The 18044-nt window shown below is 37.6% G+C and overlaps 1 protein-coding gene across 1 annotated transcript in view; it reads left to right on the plus strand.

Annotated features, from left to right (window-relative positions):
• LOC139742338 (uncharacterized) overlaps positions 1-18044 on the plus strand; it is a 143272-nt gene that overhangs the window by 28294 nt on the left and 96934 nt on the right. The window contains exon 3 of the mRNA XM_071652915.1: positions 744-851. Coding sequence (XP_071509016.1) covers positions 744-851 — 108 coding nt within the window. The remainder of the gene's footprint in view (positions 1-743; positions 852-18044) is intronic.

An 18044-nucleotide genomic window follows, 5' to 3' on the forward strand; every position in this document is an offset into this window, starting at 1 on the left:
TATTACTGTATAGGTCCTACGCCAAATATTTCGAGAGGTTTTTATTTTCATGAATTTCGCAAGTCGGGTGCTATTTGCGAAATTAAAGATACACGAAAATATTGACTCTGATTCCGATGTGGATGTGACGTACGCATGTACATTTCTCCATTCAGTACTGGACTCCACAATCGCCAATTTAACCACTCATGAAATCGTTTGGAATTCCCAATTCCCGAAAATTTAGACTCTTGAAATATATGGCGTATACAGTAATCATAGCTTCGGTAATGATTTTTGTTTGAGCCTCACCATTGCCTGCACCCTCGTTGTCAATTGTCAAGTCGAGAAGCACTGCATATAAAATGGTATGGTATGATGTGATCTACACTCCATCAAAGCCAAGGTGATTCTGTATCATATCATGGCATTTGTTGTAATTGCTTTTAACATGTGTGCTACAGTGTTCCGGTAATGCTGAAGCAATGCATTGGTCATAGAACATTCACATTATACATAACATACACAGTGCTTTTTGTTCATTCGTTAATTTTTTGTGAATGCCCAAGGGACTTTAATTAGTATAAAAAAATAAAAAAATAAAAAAACAACTAGTTATCTAATTTGTTAATTATAAGACTTTTGTGTGTTCTATGGTGGTGAATAATATACATGTGCATGCATTTCTTGTGGAATTGTTATTGGAACCTGCTTTTACCAATGATGGGGTTTCCTCTTGTCCACACACTTTTCAATATATACAGAAGCAAGGCAAGGGATTGATGGAATTCTCCAAGTCGGATCTGATGCGATTTCTTGGACTCCTAGAGGCGGAGCTCCAGGCAAGAGATCTGGTCATCAACAGCCTCAAGGTAAGCTAACATCTTTGTGCAAGGCAACTATCCACTCATGTTAAGTATCTATCTCACTCAGCAAGAAATGCAGTGTGTGGGACTGGGCAGGGCTGGCATGCTATGTATTCTAATGAATCTGGTACAAGAGTCCATTCTATCCTTGCCCACAAACGCTCTGATGTGAAGTTGGCACAATATTGCTAAAGTTTTGTATTGAATTACTGAGGTAGTGAGTGAAAGGCCTTTTAATTCTCTGTAATTTCATGTTGTTGTTGTTGTTGTGGGGAATCGTGTATGTTTGTTATTGTGAATCAGGTGGTCCTACCATACATGGTCATGAATAACTCTAATATATTGCATCACAATCCAGAGAGAAGTGCAGAGTGTATGAATGGTGCTGTTAAGTAACTTGTTAAGCGTGCAGAATATATCCCACACTTAGCAGAATTTTGTTTGTGATGAATATCGCAAGATGATGAAGGATAAATGAAAACAACCTACGAAAAACATCGGAGAGCAAAGTTTGCAGATGGGTGCCTTTGAAATACGGCTTTGATATTTCTGGCCTCGCAGCTATTCATACATGCTGTCATGGGACGGCAAGGCCCAAGCAAGCGTAACAGCATTCTGAAGGATTCACGACCCCGGAGGATTAATGCCAAGTGTCAATTGCAATAAGAACCCAGCAGCTGTGTTTGGGAAACCCGAAACTCTTTTCCTCCGCAGTTGTGTCGTTGGCACCTTGATCGCAAAACAAATACAAGTATGCCATTCCCCGCTTGCCCCGTGTAGACCGCGCCATGTGTCCAGCATGTTCCCGTAGAATTGTGCTGTGCTAATTAGGCAAGTGATTGTTTACGGGTAATCATCGTGCATGTGCGGCTGCTTTGCTGGACTTGATGTGGGTGCGAAACTGAAGGTGCTAGAGCAGATTATGTGGCTTCCTGATCAACAACCAATTAGGCAACCTTTCCATGGAGTCATATAAAAATGGTTTTGCTGCAGGCTACTACAAATGAAAAGTTCCAAGATATTTCTAGTAGACAGATGCTAAGACAGTCGGCTAAGACTTACTTTTCATGCCATCACCGATAGACCTTCTCTGTTTTATTTTTCCATTCCTTTGCCAAGGCTTAACACTCCTAACTTTTTCCTCTAGTGGCCCATTCAAGCCACTCGAGTCTTGAAATCTGAAATTTTGGTGGTCTATTAAAGATATGTGGTGGCCCGAAACAAAAAAAGAAAAAAGATATAATGATCCATTTTGAATCTTGGCTTGACATCAATTTATGGTGGCCCTGGGCCACCACTGATGTTGAGCCATGCCTTTGCAGTGTTAAAAGTAGTAGCAACAATAGAGACCCCGCCCCCAGAACACCTTCAGGATTCAAAACTGGCCAAATTGATGAGGTCCTGTTTCTTCAAACATGTTCATGTACAGGCCCAATTGATAAAAATTGTGAGCAGCTGTAAACTGGCTAGAGAGGAAGCGGTACAAATTTACATTTGACAAAACGTGGTATTAAGCCCATGGAAAGGGCGTAGATATTCTTGTCCATGTGGCCTTGGACCTTCAGGAATTTCATTTTGACTAGAGGGAAAGATGAAATTGATTCCACAATCCTTGGAAATGGAAGCAAAGCCTTGTAAAGTGACCCCTTTTGACTGATGTGGTTAATAGCTAATACGTTAATCAGTGCCCACTTGCATGGCCTCACCACTTAGCTGAAGTCTCAATTGCAAGTGTGATTTACCCTTATGAAGTGTGAGCTCTCCTTAATATCAAGTCAGTTCATATCCATTTTTGAAGTTAAAAAAAAAAACACAATTTTTTTTTTTTTCTGGAGAGCTTGTCTCCCTTTCCTGATTAACACCATTTTACGATTAATCATTCGATTAGAACTCCCCTAAATATTTTAATACTCTTGTAGGGGTATATTTTGGCCAATTTGCTTTTCTGAATGATTTTCAAATCGTTTTGTCAATGACATACGCAGTGCAGTCATACTCAGCTGGAGAATATTTGTTATTTGTACATTTTTAGAATGCCAAATCATGAAACACCTTCGTTCTTTGCTGTACTCCTTATCTGGATACTCTAATTTCAACAGTGCTGTACACAGCAGGGTACTTTGCCCAAATTTGTATGTCACTCTCATCAAGTACTCACTGCTAAAATATTTTTTTAAATTTTTTTAATATATTACTTACAATCTAATAATCATTCGAATAACATTGTAACCATACTTGTTGTAGTTGTATAGTACCTTGCTGTAGTGATAAAAAATCAATACCTGTAGGCTTTCTGAATGGACGGAAATCATGTATAAATGTGTTTAAAACTACTTAGAAAGTTATAAATCTAAATGAGATTTTGATTTTTTAAATACATTTTGAAGCAAAAATAGATGTTTCATTTATCATGTTTAGCACATGATATCTTTGATAGTCCAGTGTTTTTCTTTCTTTTTTTTTTTTGCTAATCAACTTTCATTTGTTTCTGTTTGTGTGCTTGTTGTCTTTATGGCTTTACATCTAAAAGAAATTTTAGCTAACCTTAAATAATATTCACATGGACAAGCTATGTTCTTTTCACTTGATACGTATACACAGTGCATGCATGCATTTAAGATACATACACATATTTTAGCATGCATTTGTATTAAAAATTCTGCAAGTTTTGCTGCAAAGCCCATCATAGAATTCATGGCATGTTATTTTATTGAATATCAGTTTTGTGTTTCTGTTTGTGCAGACACATTTCGCAGCATCTCGTATGCTTGTAACTCAAAATCAGATTATGAAAGTGTGATCACTCATGAGATTACTTTGCTGTGTGAAAGCGTCCAAGTGCCAAGTATGACACTGTGTGAAAGTCGTGTTGTGCGAAAGGAGCCACTGTAGTCTGTGGAGAGTAATTACTTCCATGTCATTCACCTGCCTTATGGATCCCCCTTGTCCCCCTCACGCTCTGTAACCATGCCAAATGCTATTGAATAGATCTAATTAGCAAGAAACGTGCGCTTGGCCGGCTAATTAGTGGACCAGCTAATTATGCCGCGTGAATGGCTCCTGTGTTTGCCTTCTACGAATATTGGGCAAATATGAGTTACGTTGTCGTGCCTTTCAGGTTCTTTTTTTTAATTTTTTTTTTTCTTGACCAGGATGTCTGCCAGTGCATTTACAAATTTGTGGACTGGGGAGAAATAAATGACAGAGATTAATTCATGGATTGAGTGCTGAGTTCGATGGGTTTATTTAGGAATACAAATTAAGCTGAATCTTGTAGAGGGTTGGAGCTTTAACATGGTATGCATAATGCAGTGTTTACATTAGCAGAGCCATGATCTGATTGAGTGCTAATTAGAAAATAGTCTATACCATGTTATTTCATCGTAATAGCTTACATTTCATGATATGGATAAGAATATGGAAACTTATTGGAAGAATCAGGAAAAAAAAACACAAAGTGCATTGAAGCCAACAAACAGGGTAGCCTATATCTACCAAGTGCTCGTGTATTACAATAAGAAAGTCTTCAGAGGTTTGTTTGTAATGAAGATATGTTTCAGAACTTGTCTACCAGAAAATTAATTTGAATCATGAAATTAAATTTAATTGAATTGATTTTTTGATTTTTTTCTTTTCGCGTAGCTTCTATGAAAGCACGGAATGCTTGTGAGAGAGCAACCACTAGACGGACAACTTTTTAAGTCTTTTCTGAAAGACTATTTATGATTATACATCATTTTCTTTTGCCTCTATATCGATGGCACTTATGGAAGAAACAATGAATTTTGTGAATGTTGTGACATGTCTAGTTTGAGTAAATGTCAATAGGAAATTAGAGCTCTCTGCTGTAAAAGTTTGCCCGCGCAGATAACAAATTTGAGCAGATCCGTGATGCGCAGGAGGCAAAAACCGAGGCAGCTGGCTACTCATTCAGCGACACAGCTGTTTCGGAGATTCAGGGGTCGCGACGCTGCGCCAACAACCCTGCTGCATCTCCCCCGAAAGCGTGGACTCGACAGCTGACGAGGATGGCAGTTAAAGGAAAAAGAACTCCCGAGACCTTGCGCTCTAGAAAAAAAAAAGTGACAGTAATGCCCGAAGAAGGAAATTGAGCGACGAGAGATATATCCGTCAGTGAAATTGAATAGAGACCTTTAAATCGCACCCAATGAAGAGTCCTCATTGGTCTTTTTTAATGATTCTCGCTAGTCCTCCTTCTGAGTCTACCTCCCAACTAAAAAATGAATAAAATTTCACCTAATTTAATACGTTGCCATAGCGAGGACTTTTCATGCTACCTCTTGATATAGGTGCAGATTTCAGTGCCGTTACCAATGGGTTTGATATTGTTTAGTTAATAGTAATTGCTTTCTCAGTGCAAGATACATTGTGAACAAAGGTTATACATTGAAATTGATCAGGGCCCTGTTTTATGAAGAGTTAAAATTGATTATATAGTTGATTTCAACTGTAAGCCTATGGCAGCCTGTGTAGTAAGGAAATTTAAAATCGATTTTATCTTTTGATAAAACGGGGCCCAGGTATAGATGTCTTATATCATCAGTTACCATGGGGAAACACCAGAAAGTGTTTCTGTTGATCCTATGTTGAGGTGTATGTTTGTTCATGTCTTTTGTGTGGCTGTCATGTCATGATGCAAGGGAATCGTGTGAGTCATGTATGATAATCTGACTTTACTTGCCAGCGAGGGCAGTATCTTTGAATCTCTGATTCACAGTTCAAGGGTGTGAGCAAAAATTGAGTTCAAAAAAAGTATCTTTGAACATTTGGAAAACCTGTAAACTCTTCATGTAGTTGTATGTAACCAGAAATGCATCTGGCCTACTAGTATATCGGAAAAAAAAAAAATTATAAGCATGTATGCGTGTGTGTTGGCACATATGTGTGTGTGTGTGTGTGTGTGTGTGTGAACATTCAGAAACCCTGCCAGGGAATATTCAGAAAGTCAATGTAAACAAGTACAAGACCATTTTGAATTCATTTTGCACAACTGCAATGTATACATAGTAGATTTTTAAACTGCTTTTGGCAGTTGGACCGTGTATGATAATCTATAAACTATCCTTTTAGAATGAACTGTGTGAGTCTCAAAAGCTCACTTGTGTCCTGATCCTAATCTTTAGTGTTATTGTCCTACGAGACCATTGAGCTAACATTTTCAAACATTATGCATCTATATCTTTTGTTATTGAGGTTATTATTTCTGGCAACCTGAAAGCTTCCTCTAGGCTCACATGACAAAGCAAGATAAACAACTATATGTGCAAAGCGGATTCCAGATATTGAAATATGCAAAAAGAACAGGTGAAATAGATATCTAGCCAACAGGTCCTCGGGGAAATACATGTATCTATCCATGAATCTATAAGTATAATACACACCTGGAGGAACAATCTTGTTTACTGTAAAACGAGGAATGTTTGCGTGCATTTTAATTTCGCGAATTTCGCGAGAGCCAAGATTTGTGAAATTAAAATGCATATGAAATTTCTTGTCTACACTATACGCATTGAATGCCTGTGGCAACCCGCGAAAATTTCATGCCGCGAAGAAGGCTGTCAGCTCCAATTCGTGAAAATATTGTGTTATACAGTAAACAGTAAAAAGGAAATACCTTAAAATATCAGGAGACACGTTTTGGCATGTGAACAGTCAACCAAGAATAGCACTTAGCTCCAGCAGTATAAAAATGCATCATATTCACACTTGTACACTGACTGTGAAGTGCATACGTCCCCTATACACAAAGATACAGCACATTTTAATATTGAATATGGTCTTTGTGCAGTGTTTGCGACAAGGGAAAACTTAAACTAGTCAAAGAATGATCTTTAATATGTGTCTTGTTCTTCAGCAATGACTTATTGAGCACAATGTCTAGCCTCATGAAATGTATTAAGTGTATCTAATTACTTTTAAATCATTTATTCCTTTATTGCTGTAATTAAGATCAAATAATGGTATAAACAAATTTATATGGTGTTAAAGGGAACCATCTGTGAAGATCTACGTAGGATAACTCTGGAATGCACTGGAGGACAAAGTTACAAATTAACGTAATGAATACAATCCCTCTTGTCCCACATGGGGGGAAATTCAGGCCACGATTGCCAATTTTAAGAAGTTCCTGTTTTGGGCAGGGTCAGCAGTTGGCCACGAGCGCAATTTCTTCTCGCTGAGAACTTTTAATTAGCACACATGATACTTTTGATGTGATCTACAATTGTAGCACAATAGTGTCTTATGAGTGAATCTTGATGCACTGAGTCTTTCGTCACTAGCACGTTATAATTTAGAATTAATCACACGACTTTGCTTTTGCTGTAAACTGCTTTATAAATATGTATCCTGGGACAAATAACATTACGCATGTTGTTTACGTTTCAGAGACATAGAGTGGGAAGGAAAGATAACTTCATTATTCATCAGGGGAAGGAAAGAAGCTTGTAACTAAATCTGTGATCGCTTCTGGTGTGTTCTTGGAAGGTCATGTGTTGTGTAGTGCTGATAGCCAATCACAGGCAGGTTGTTGCCCCCTTGTTGTGATGAAATTAGAGGATATGTGGTAGAGAATTAGGTCTTCTCCTATGTAAGTTACAACATTATGGATAAAATAAACCAAAACAAACATTGAAACTTTTTGGATACAAGTAGACAATTTCTGAGGAAAGGACTTGTTTTCATGACCACATCTTTGAACAACTAGGTCTTTCCCCGAAATGCTCAGTGCTGGTGGCTTTCCAATTTAACAAAACTTGCTGTAACTCAAGCGGTGCAGGCGTGGTTACGTGAGACGAATGGCAAAGAGATGGACAAGGAAAACTGATGAAAAACATGCAAGAGGAAGATTTTTCTACAATTTGTTGTTTTACTTCCAAGGGAGAGGTGATAGTGCTTCATAGAAGCCACTATATTATATATAGCTGTCGTTTATGTTGTGTTCTCTTTTCAGGAGGCCCATTCACACACAAGTTATTGGTTTTGCATAGCGAGGCAAAAATTCATTTTGTGTGCCACCATAATCATGTGGCAAAGAAAAAAAAAAGAAAAGAAAAGGAGCTTTCAGCTGCAAGTGAAGCACTTTAAATCTCTAAATCTCTCAACTACTCGCAGGGTTTTTTTTTTTTTTTAATTTATTACATGTATGATTAAAAATGTACTGTAGATTTGAAAACCATTAAATTTTTGGTGTGTGTGAACAGGCTAGGGTACAGTACAACCTTGAGCATGGAAGGTGACCTCCTCAGAATTTTCCACAGGTGCATCAAATCATTTGTATGCACCTGCTAGTTTGATTTACCCTGTTGAGATATGAAGCCATTTCCTATTAAAGCTGTTCCTGTGTGATAAAGCAAAGATTGACAGCAATCTTGAAATGGAGGACTGGGATTAATTCTTGTATGATGTTAAGAGCAGCCAAGAAATTTGATATGTAGTAAAAAGATACTCTGCTTTCTTTGTCCATTGAAGTTACCATTAGATGGAAGCTGTTTCTGATGAAAGTCATTACTAGTACTACCAAGAATTGTGGAAATTAACCCCGCGTTCACATTGGTCCCCGCGACGCGGGGAAAGTCCCGAGCTGTGGGACTTTCTCCTCCAAAACTATAATGTGAACGCTCACTGGGACTTGTCCCCCCCCCCCCCCCCCCCCCCCCTGTCCCCGCCAAGCAAGTCGGTACGGGGACAAGTTTTGGAGGGGAGAGTGACCTTGGGGCGAAATTGATAGCGTCCAGCTGTGGTCATCAAATGTGCGCATGCGCTATGCCTGGCAGAGCTCGCCCCAAGCCCCAATTGCCCCCACAGCTCGGGGACAGATGAGATACCAATGTGAACGGTCAGTCGTAAAAAAGATAAGATCTCTTATGGCTGTCCCCGCGTCGCGGGGACCAATGTGACCGCGGGGTTGATTACACATGTAACTCAGACAATGAATTAAGGTCAGACTTGTTGAATATATTACGCTGCTAAATGAATACTTATTCAAAGAATGAGCAGACACATAATTCTTCAGTTTGCTGCTATCAGTACAATTAGTTATCAGAATGCTGACATTAATTTCCATTATTACATTGTCATGATTTTAACCATTATTTTTGATATTGTCGTTGTTGTTTCAATCTTTGATACCATCACCATTCCCATTGTGTCTAGTTTCCCATTTTCATGTATGTTGGGATCATGAATGTTGTACGAATGTACTTGATACTTTCTTGGTCATTACTTGCACTTTTTAATTCATGGCCCATCCAAGTAAAGCAAGCAGATGGATCTATAGAAGAATTCGTGTGACAGGCAGTCATGTAGCAGTTATGGCATGCATCCCAAGATTGATAATCACACCTTTAACCCTGAACTTTTCAAGGTGCTGTCACAGGCATAACACCTGCTGGGTTGGGGGAGGTACAGAGAAGTTAAAGGAAGGAGAAGAAAAAACATAAAGAAAGTGTAAATGCCAGCGATATGTTTCATGAGTTAAAATTCCTCGCCAGGAAATTGTTGAAGGAGTTCCCATCACCACCCAAGGGCCTGTGAGTTAGATAGAGCTGCCCGGGCTAAACATCGATAATTGAGACATGCAAGGGGACTGGTAACGTGGATCTTGTAAACCACTGTAATTAGATTGGAGTACAATATCCTTTTTCCCCCGCACTCTGTTTGAAATATTGTTATGAAGAAGCCATTACAGAAAAAATTACGAGAAATTTTGAAAGAAAGAAGTGGCACATGAACAAGCTTGCAGTGAACGCTAATGCAATTAAACAAATTAAATTGTTGTGCAACACTGGTGAAATCCCAATTCAGTGTCCCACGGATACGTCTTCATAACCTCTATAAGTGGTCACGTGAACGATGTTGCTGGCAATGTACATTTTTTTTTTTTTGCATTGTGATTGAGATGTCAAATTACCATCATAATTTTATTGCAAAATTGGTAGGAAACAGACAATTAGCAATAGAGAGAAATTCAACGTACACATGGCAAAAGTTGCAGCGTTGTACATAAAACAAAGGGAGATACAAGAGAATGGTGAAAAATGTTGTAAGCATTTGGGCCAGGACTCACAAGAGGGAGTATACTGCCCTCTGCACTTTGCTCAATGTGATTTGTATTATATCTTGAACATTGTGATCTGACACATCTTTGGGGATGGATGAAGTCAGCATTTTTATGCAAATTGAAGAACACTGGTGATAGGCTTACAACCTTGGTAATGTTGTTTTGAAAGAAAATTATGAAATCACTAATCCAACACAATGGGTTTCACTTGCCCATGGTACTTAGATGTGATGATGGGAATATGTTCATCGTCATTTGACTGTCTATTAGATATATTGCTTTTTTAGACTTTAAAAAATAATGCAACAAAACAATTAACCAGATATGATGTCCCCATGCTGCAGTTGGTTATATAGACATAATTTGTGATTACTTTTGTTTTTCGTATTCAAATACTTTTATGGATATGTTTATACATATGTAACAGGACACAAGCGGGGGGGGGGGGGGGGGGGGTTCCATGTATATGAACAAACAAGATTCTTAGTCAGAATCAAGGGTGATTAATGATTTTATCTTTGGGTTCATATGCATATGAGATCATAATTTATAGGAAACATAGCAGCACTAGGTTTGTTTTGAGCATGTATCTGGATGATGTTCCTTGAGTCGAGATCTGTCAGGATTACTTGTCTTGGCCTAGACCAGTTGTTCTGAATACACAGTTGCATATATTCCAGTGCTCTCGTATGTGAAGATCATAACCCTGTTTGTCAGGTCATGCAAAAGGTCACTCGACAATACCACTAGAAGTCCGTGAAGACGGGATGTGGCTGCAGTGAAGGGACAAAAATCAATAGCCCCTCCATTCTCTTAATACGTCGTTAGCAGAGCTGATCAAACGGAACGGCCGCCGCACAGTAGCATCTCTGGAGAAACAAACAAGCGGCGGGTGAGGCTACCGCGTGTCAATTATTGATATGTGATGACTACTGTGCGCTCCCTACCCGCGCTTAATGTTATTTTCAGGTACACACATGTTCGTTGGTGGGCAGGGCAATTGTTGGGTATGTGTTATAAAGGCCACGCAGGTCAGGCATCTCTGGTATGTGCCTTTACATCATGTAGGTTACAGACCTCTTGACACCCAGTGTAGACCTTTCCTTTCATCTCTGTACTTGACTGAAATTATTTAGTCATTGATTTTATTGATCAATCTTCAGATACTCATGAATATAATAATTCAAATTAGTTTTTTATAGCCAGTAATGGGCAATGATGTGTTTTCCACAGCCAAACTTACATACACACGTACCTACTTCTTTTGGAAACTAGTATGGATGATATTTTTAAAAATAATATATTTGGCAAAATATGATTTCAAGAGAAAGTTGCATAGGTTTGGCAGAAATGGAGCACTTGACAAATCACATTTATATTCCTGAGTTTTTGTCATCACAGAATTTACAATTTTATAAAATCATGTAGACTTTGATCCAATGAAAGAAATATTAGTTTTGTATTACTAGATTTTTTTGTTTTGTTTTGTTTTTGGCTATTGTGAAATGCAGTTGAAGAAGAAAACACCAAGCTGAAGTCTGAGGGCTCAGGCTACAACAGAGCAAAGAACAGAGATAGAGAAAGAAAGATATATAGAGAAGAAAGAGAGAGAAAGGTTAATACTAGCATTGGTAATGAGTAACCTGCAAGGGTTTGGTTTTCAAAGCAGATTCCACAATGATGGATTTTTTTGAAGAAGATTAGTCGTACAATGATTTACAAGCATCTTCCTGAAATCAAATCAATTTTAAAATATAGTGCGCGCATCACAAAGTCCTCATTGCCCTGAAAGGGGAAAGCTTAAAGGACAAGTTCACCTTCATATACATGTCGATTGAGTGAAGGCAACAACAGTAGAACACATCAGTGAAAGTTTGGGGAAAATCCGACAATCTGTTCAAAAGTTATGAATTTTTAAAATATCTGTGCAATCACTGCTGGAGGAGAAGACTACTACAGTGTATGATGTCACATGCGTACAACGATATAAGGAAAATAAAAAGAGAATTTCACAAAACTTGACTTTTTGAATAAAGTGCACATTTCTTCGACTTGTTACTGACTTATGCTAGGGGTAATATTATTCCCCCTGACTTCTGAAAGAGAGAAGTCAAGTGTTCTTTTATTATGTGAGAAAAGTGAGAATATCTTGAATTTTCTTTATACTTTCTTTATATTGTTGTACTTATATGACATCACAAGCTATAGTAGTCTTCTCATCCAGCCGTGACTGGGCAGAAACTTCAAAAATTCATAACTTTTGAACGGATTGTCCGATTTTCCTCAAACTCTCAATGATGTGTTCTACTAATATTGCTGCATTCACTCAACCCGCATGTCTATGAAGGTGAACTTGTCCTTTAATACTGATTCTACTGATTCTCTTTGTGTAAACCTTGATTTGCACATGACCCAGAAACTCTTATTAATCCGAACACATTCAGCTCAAAAGATGTTAAGTTTGTATATGATTGTGCCCAGGTGCAGCTTTCTCATTGCTATGTGAGGTGTGCATCATGCTGTTTCAACATTGTCAGTAATGCGGAAAGTCAATATTTTATGTGCGAGCAGAGTGCACAATGTAGTGCACGGGGTGTATCGGCAAACTTCACTAATCTTTATCGTCATTATGGGGATCATGGAGATACATCTACAAAGTTTGACTTCTGAGATATCTTATGATTTCTGAACATCAACTTATCATCTCATATTTTTGTCTTTTTTTTCCCAGTAGACTTATATATCAAAGTCTAGATGCTAACAAGTGATTGATTCCTATCCTGTAAATTTTCTGATATATTTTAAGTATTTTGGTCATTGAAAAGATCTCACAGCATGTTTCTAGCATAAATTTAGTTGCATGAGAAGTCTTCAACATGGCCATCTGCAAAGCAAGTTTTTGATTCTTTTACTGTAGGCCCTATTTTATTAGGTGATCCGAGTATCCTCTCGGATCACCTTCTGTATCTGTACGGATTCTTTGTTGGGTGTTCTTCTTCTTCTTTCTTTATTTCTGGACAAAATTTGTGTATCGATTAGCTCAGAAATCGTTCATCCTATCAATTTCAAACTTATACCATATATGTATCATGTCCCAAAGACGACGGGTCTAATAAAATCATAGTGATCAGTCGACCGTGACGTCACTATGACGTCATTATATGAAAACACATTCTCAAACATATCTCATTAATAGAATAGAATTCTTCAATGAAATTTACGTCACATATATTTTAAGTCAAGCGGATTCTACTCATATTTTCAAAATTCATATTTATCGTAGAACGCGCGCGTACGCGCGCGTTGAAATATTTGTATGCTCAAATCGAGCTCAAATTTTTTTTGCATACGTTTTAGACCATTTGGAGCATTTTTTGAAAAATTAAAAAAAATGGACGGACGCGTACGCGCGCGCACATATACGCACGCACAGCTCATATGCAATAGAAATTTCCCGTTTTTTTACACTTATCGGATGCCTGAAATGTCAACGAATATTTCTACCAAGTTTCAAGTCAATCCGACTCAATATGACGTCATACGGGCCCGTCAAAGTTGAAATTCCGCGCGCGCGTCAATGGCGAAATACAGTGCAACAATGCCAAAAAACCGCCAATTTTAAATCCGATATTACTCGTCAGGATGGACGGTGACCCTCCATTTTCTTTTTATATTCTGAAAGCTGATGAGTTGTACATATCATTTCATGGGTTGGCGATGCTGAAAAAATGATGAAAAGATATCAAATTTCTTAATAAAGTAAAAAAAGTAAATTTTCAAAATGACGTCATCAAATTTCAAGTTCATTCGAGCGTATGTCACTAGTCCTTTGTCAATTTTCACCCAGATTTCAGTATGATGTAGCTTATTTAATGTTCTTTCAAACATAAAATTACAATATTTTGATTGGATAACGGTATCACCTCGTAAAAATGGATTAAAAGTAATCTTGTCAAATTTGACCAGTTTACGTGTTATCTCTATGGGAGTGCAGTTTTTCTGGAAATGAAAATTGACATGACTATCTTTATCGAGCACTAGCTCACTTAAGCTTCGGTAAATTTCTCCCAGATTTTAATATGTTGTAGCTGAGACTTTACGCTACCGTAAGTGTGCCCTTTGTTTTTTCATACGATGTCGGAATCACGTCAAAAAATTGGGTTGAAATTCAGGCTTATCTTCGATGTATTGAGATATTTCTTTCTTTCTGCAACTTTCTTTGCAATAACTCAAGAAAAACGGCCTCTATCACTTCCATATTTTGCACAGGTTTAGTTCATGTCACGTACATTATTTCATAAAATAACAACTACTTGATCGGACACCATCTTGGGTATGTAAAGTAGGGTCAAAGGTCATAAGTGTTTCACCCTGTATCTTAGTGAATACATGTCCTTTCTTTCCCATATTTTGCACACGCAAAGACCATGTTACAAGAATTATTTCACAAAATAACCACTTTTTACTCAGATGCCATCTTGTCGTTGCAAATTGAGGTCAAAGGTCATATGTACTTCTTTTTGTATCTTCGTTATGACGTGTTATCTCTATGGGAGGGAATTTTCTTTAATGTGAAAATTGACATGATTGTCTTTATCGAGCACTAGCTCACTTACCCTTCGGTGAATTTCTCCCAGATTTTAATATGTTGTAGCTGAGACTTTGCGCTATCGTTTTATTTCATTTGTTTTTTCATACGATGTCGGGATTACGATAAAAAATTGGTTGAAATTAAAGCTTATCTTCTATGTATTGAGATATTTCTTTCTTTCTGCAACTCTCTTTGCAATAACTCAAGAAAAACACGCCCTATCACCCCCATATTTTGCACATGTTTAGTTCATGTCTCGTACATTATTTCATAAAATAACAACTACTAGATCAGACAACATCTTGGGTATGTAAATTAGGGTCAAAGGTCATAAATGTTTCATCTTGTATCTTAGTGAATACCTGTCCTATCTTTCCCATATTTTCCACACGTATAGACGATGTCGCGAGAATCATTTCACAAAATAACCACTATTTCATCAGATGCAATCTTGCGAGTGTAAAGGTGGGTCAAAGGTCATATGTATTTGTTGTATCTTCGTTACCTAGTGTATACGGAATTTGGTACCAAAGATGGCAGATATGACTCCCTTTTCTAAACGAGAATTCAAACATCACACGGCCAACGTTTTTAACAACAGACGAAACCTGTATGGTCATGCCTATTGCGATCAGGACTGGAATCATTGATGAAAAAAAAAAATCGGATCACCTTAATTTGTCAGTAATGACAAATTACAATCTCTAGTGTTAAACTTCCCGTTGTCACAAAAAAAAGTTCTTTCTCCTCAAATGTTGTGTAGAGGTTAGCTCAGAAAGTCCTCATCTTATCAATCTCAAAATTACACCATATATGTATCATGTCCCAAAGACGACATATCTAATAAAATCATAGTGATCAGTCGAAAGTGACGTCCCTATGACGTCATTATATGAAAACACATTGTCATTCATATCTCATTAATGGAATGGAATTTTTCTATGAAATTTACCTCACATATAGTTCGAATCAAGTTGATTCTACTCATGTTCTCAAAATTCATCTGTATTCTTTAAACGTGCGCGTACGTGCGCGTTGAAATATTTGTATGCTCCAATCGAGCTCAAAATTTTTTTGCACACGTTTCAGACCATTTGGAGCATTTTTTGAAAAATTGAAAAAATTGGACGGACGCGTACGCGCGCGCACATATACGCACGCACAGCTAATATGAAATAGAAATTTTCAATTTTTTCACACGGATCGGATGTCCGAAATTTCAAGGAATATTTCTACCAAGTTTCAAGTCGATCCGACTCAATATGACGTCATACGGGCCCGTCAAATTCAAAATTCCGCGCGTGCGTCAATGGGGATACACAGTGCAACTATGCCAAAAAACTGCCAATTTTAAATCGGATTTTACTCGTCAGGATGGACGGTGACCCCCCATTTTCTTTACATATTCTGAAAGGTGATGAGTTGTACATGTCATTTCATGGGCTGGCTATGCTGATAACATGATTAAAAGATATCAAATTTCTTAATAAAGTAAAAAAAAGTAAATTTTCAAAATGACGTCATCAAATTTCAAGTTTACTCGAGCGTATCTCACTAATCCTTTGCCAATTTTCACCCAAATTTCAATATGTTGTAGCTTATGAAATGCTCTTTCATAAATGTAATAAAACAATTTTGATTTGATGACGACATTACCTCAAAAAAATGGATTGAAGGTAACCTTGTCAAATTTGATCAGTTTACGTGTAATCTCTATGGGAGTGCAATTTTTATGGAAATGAAAATTGACATGACTATCTTTATCGAGCACTAGCTCACTTATGCTTCAGTGAATTTCTCTAAGATTTTAATATGTTGTAGCTGAGATGTAGGGCTATCGTGAATGTGCCCTTCGTTTTTTCATACGTTGTCGGGATCACGTGAATAAACTTGGTTGAAATTAAAGTTTATCTTCGATGTATTGAAATATTTCTTTCTTTTTGCAACTTTCTTTGCAATAACTCAAGAAAAACAGCCCCTATCACCTTAATATTTTGCACATGTTTAGTTCATGTCACGAAAATTATTTCATAAAATCACAACTACTTGATCAGACGCCATCTTGGGTATGTAAATTAGGGTCAAAGGTCATAGATGTTTCATCCTGTATCTTAGTGAATACATGTCCTATCTTTCCCATATTTTGCACACGTAAAGACCATGTTACAGGAATCATTTCATAAAATAACCACTTTTTGCTCAGATGCCATCTTGTCTGTGCAAAGTGGGGTCAAAGGTCATATGTACTTCTTTTTCTATCTTTGCTATGACGTGTTATCTCTATGGGAGGGAATTTTTTAGATGTGAAAATTGACATGACTCTCTATCGAGCACTATCTTACTTATGCTTCGGTGAATTTCTCTCAGATTTTAATATGTTGTAGCTGAGACTTTGCAGTATCAGGACTCGAATCATTGATTTAAAAAAAAAGATCGGATCACCTTAATTTGTCAGTGATGACAAATTACAATCTCTAGTTCTTTGTTCCCATTGTAAATATGTCCTGATGGGCCAAAGCCATAGCGGTGGTTCATTCTCTGCATCAGTTAAAGAAAGAAAGAAAAAAATCTTTCTGTCTACATTGCCATTTCAAACATTTCTGTGAAGATTAAGAAAGAAATAATCGATTGAATAGTTGGAAAAATGAACAAATTTTGCGATTTAATTTCTAAAAGTAATGTGAGGGTATGTTGTGTAGCACATCTGCTACTTCTGAGGCTGTGATGAAATTAGAAATTGCTAAGACTTTGTTTGTTAAAAGCACTTCAATAGGCATTCCACACATTACTTGAAGCCCTGTTAATACAGCCAGGTGGCACAGTGTCCAAGGTTAATGGTTATAATGACCATCATGGTATGTAACACCCTGTTTATTATCAGATATTATCATCTCTGCATATATAGTTAGTTTTGACATTGTGTTCAGCAGGTCTGTTGGCTAGGGGACCTTGCACTTAAGAGGACTTTCACACTCGAAAAGAATCCCCCTTTGTAAATACAGGGAGGTGGTCTCACCTCCCTGGCAAACACTAGTCTAAGCATGTTTCATGTTTCTTTTTTTGTTTTGATTGTGATCGTTCTTCGTCCGTCGTCCGTAAACTTTTTACATTTTCATCTTCTTCTTGAAAACCCCATGACCGATTTTCACCAAACTTGGCAGGAAGCATCCCTAGAGGGTTAGGATTTCAATTTGTTAAAATGGGCACCATGCCCCACCCAAGGGGCAAAAATAAGGAATCTTTACAAATCTTCTTCTCTAGAACCAGAAGTGATAGAGCTAAGTTAATACTATGAATTGCTACATTAATAATTGTAGCTCCAGGTTTGTTCATGCCAGATCCAGGGGTGTCCCCCTTGGGGTCCAAATAGGGTCCAAATTTCATCTTCTTCTTGAAATCCACATGATGGATGTTTACAAAACTTGACAGATAGCATCCCTAGGGGATTATAGGATCTCAATTTGTTAAAATGGGCACCATGCTCCACCCAGGGGGCCCCAGCCCCCCCCCCCCCTATCCCCCTAAA

This window comes from Diadema antillarum, unplaced genomic scaffold (genome assembly GCF_040938485.1).
Source record: "Diadema antillarum isolate AM-2024a unplaced genomic scaffold, OU_Dant_1.0 seq00000998_RagTag, whole genome shotgun sequence".
NCBI lineage: Eukaryota > Metazoa > Echinodermata > Echinoidea > Diadematoida > Diadematidae > Diadema > Diadema antillarum.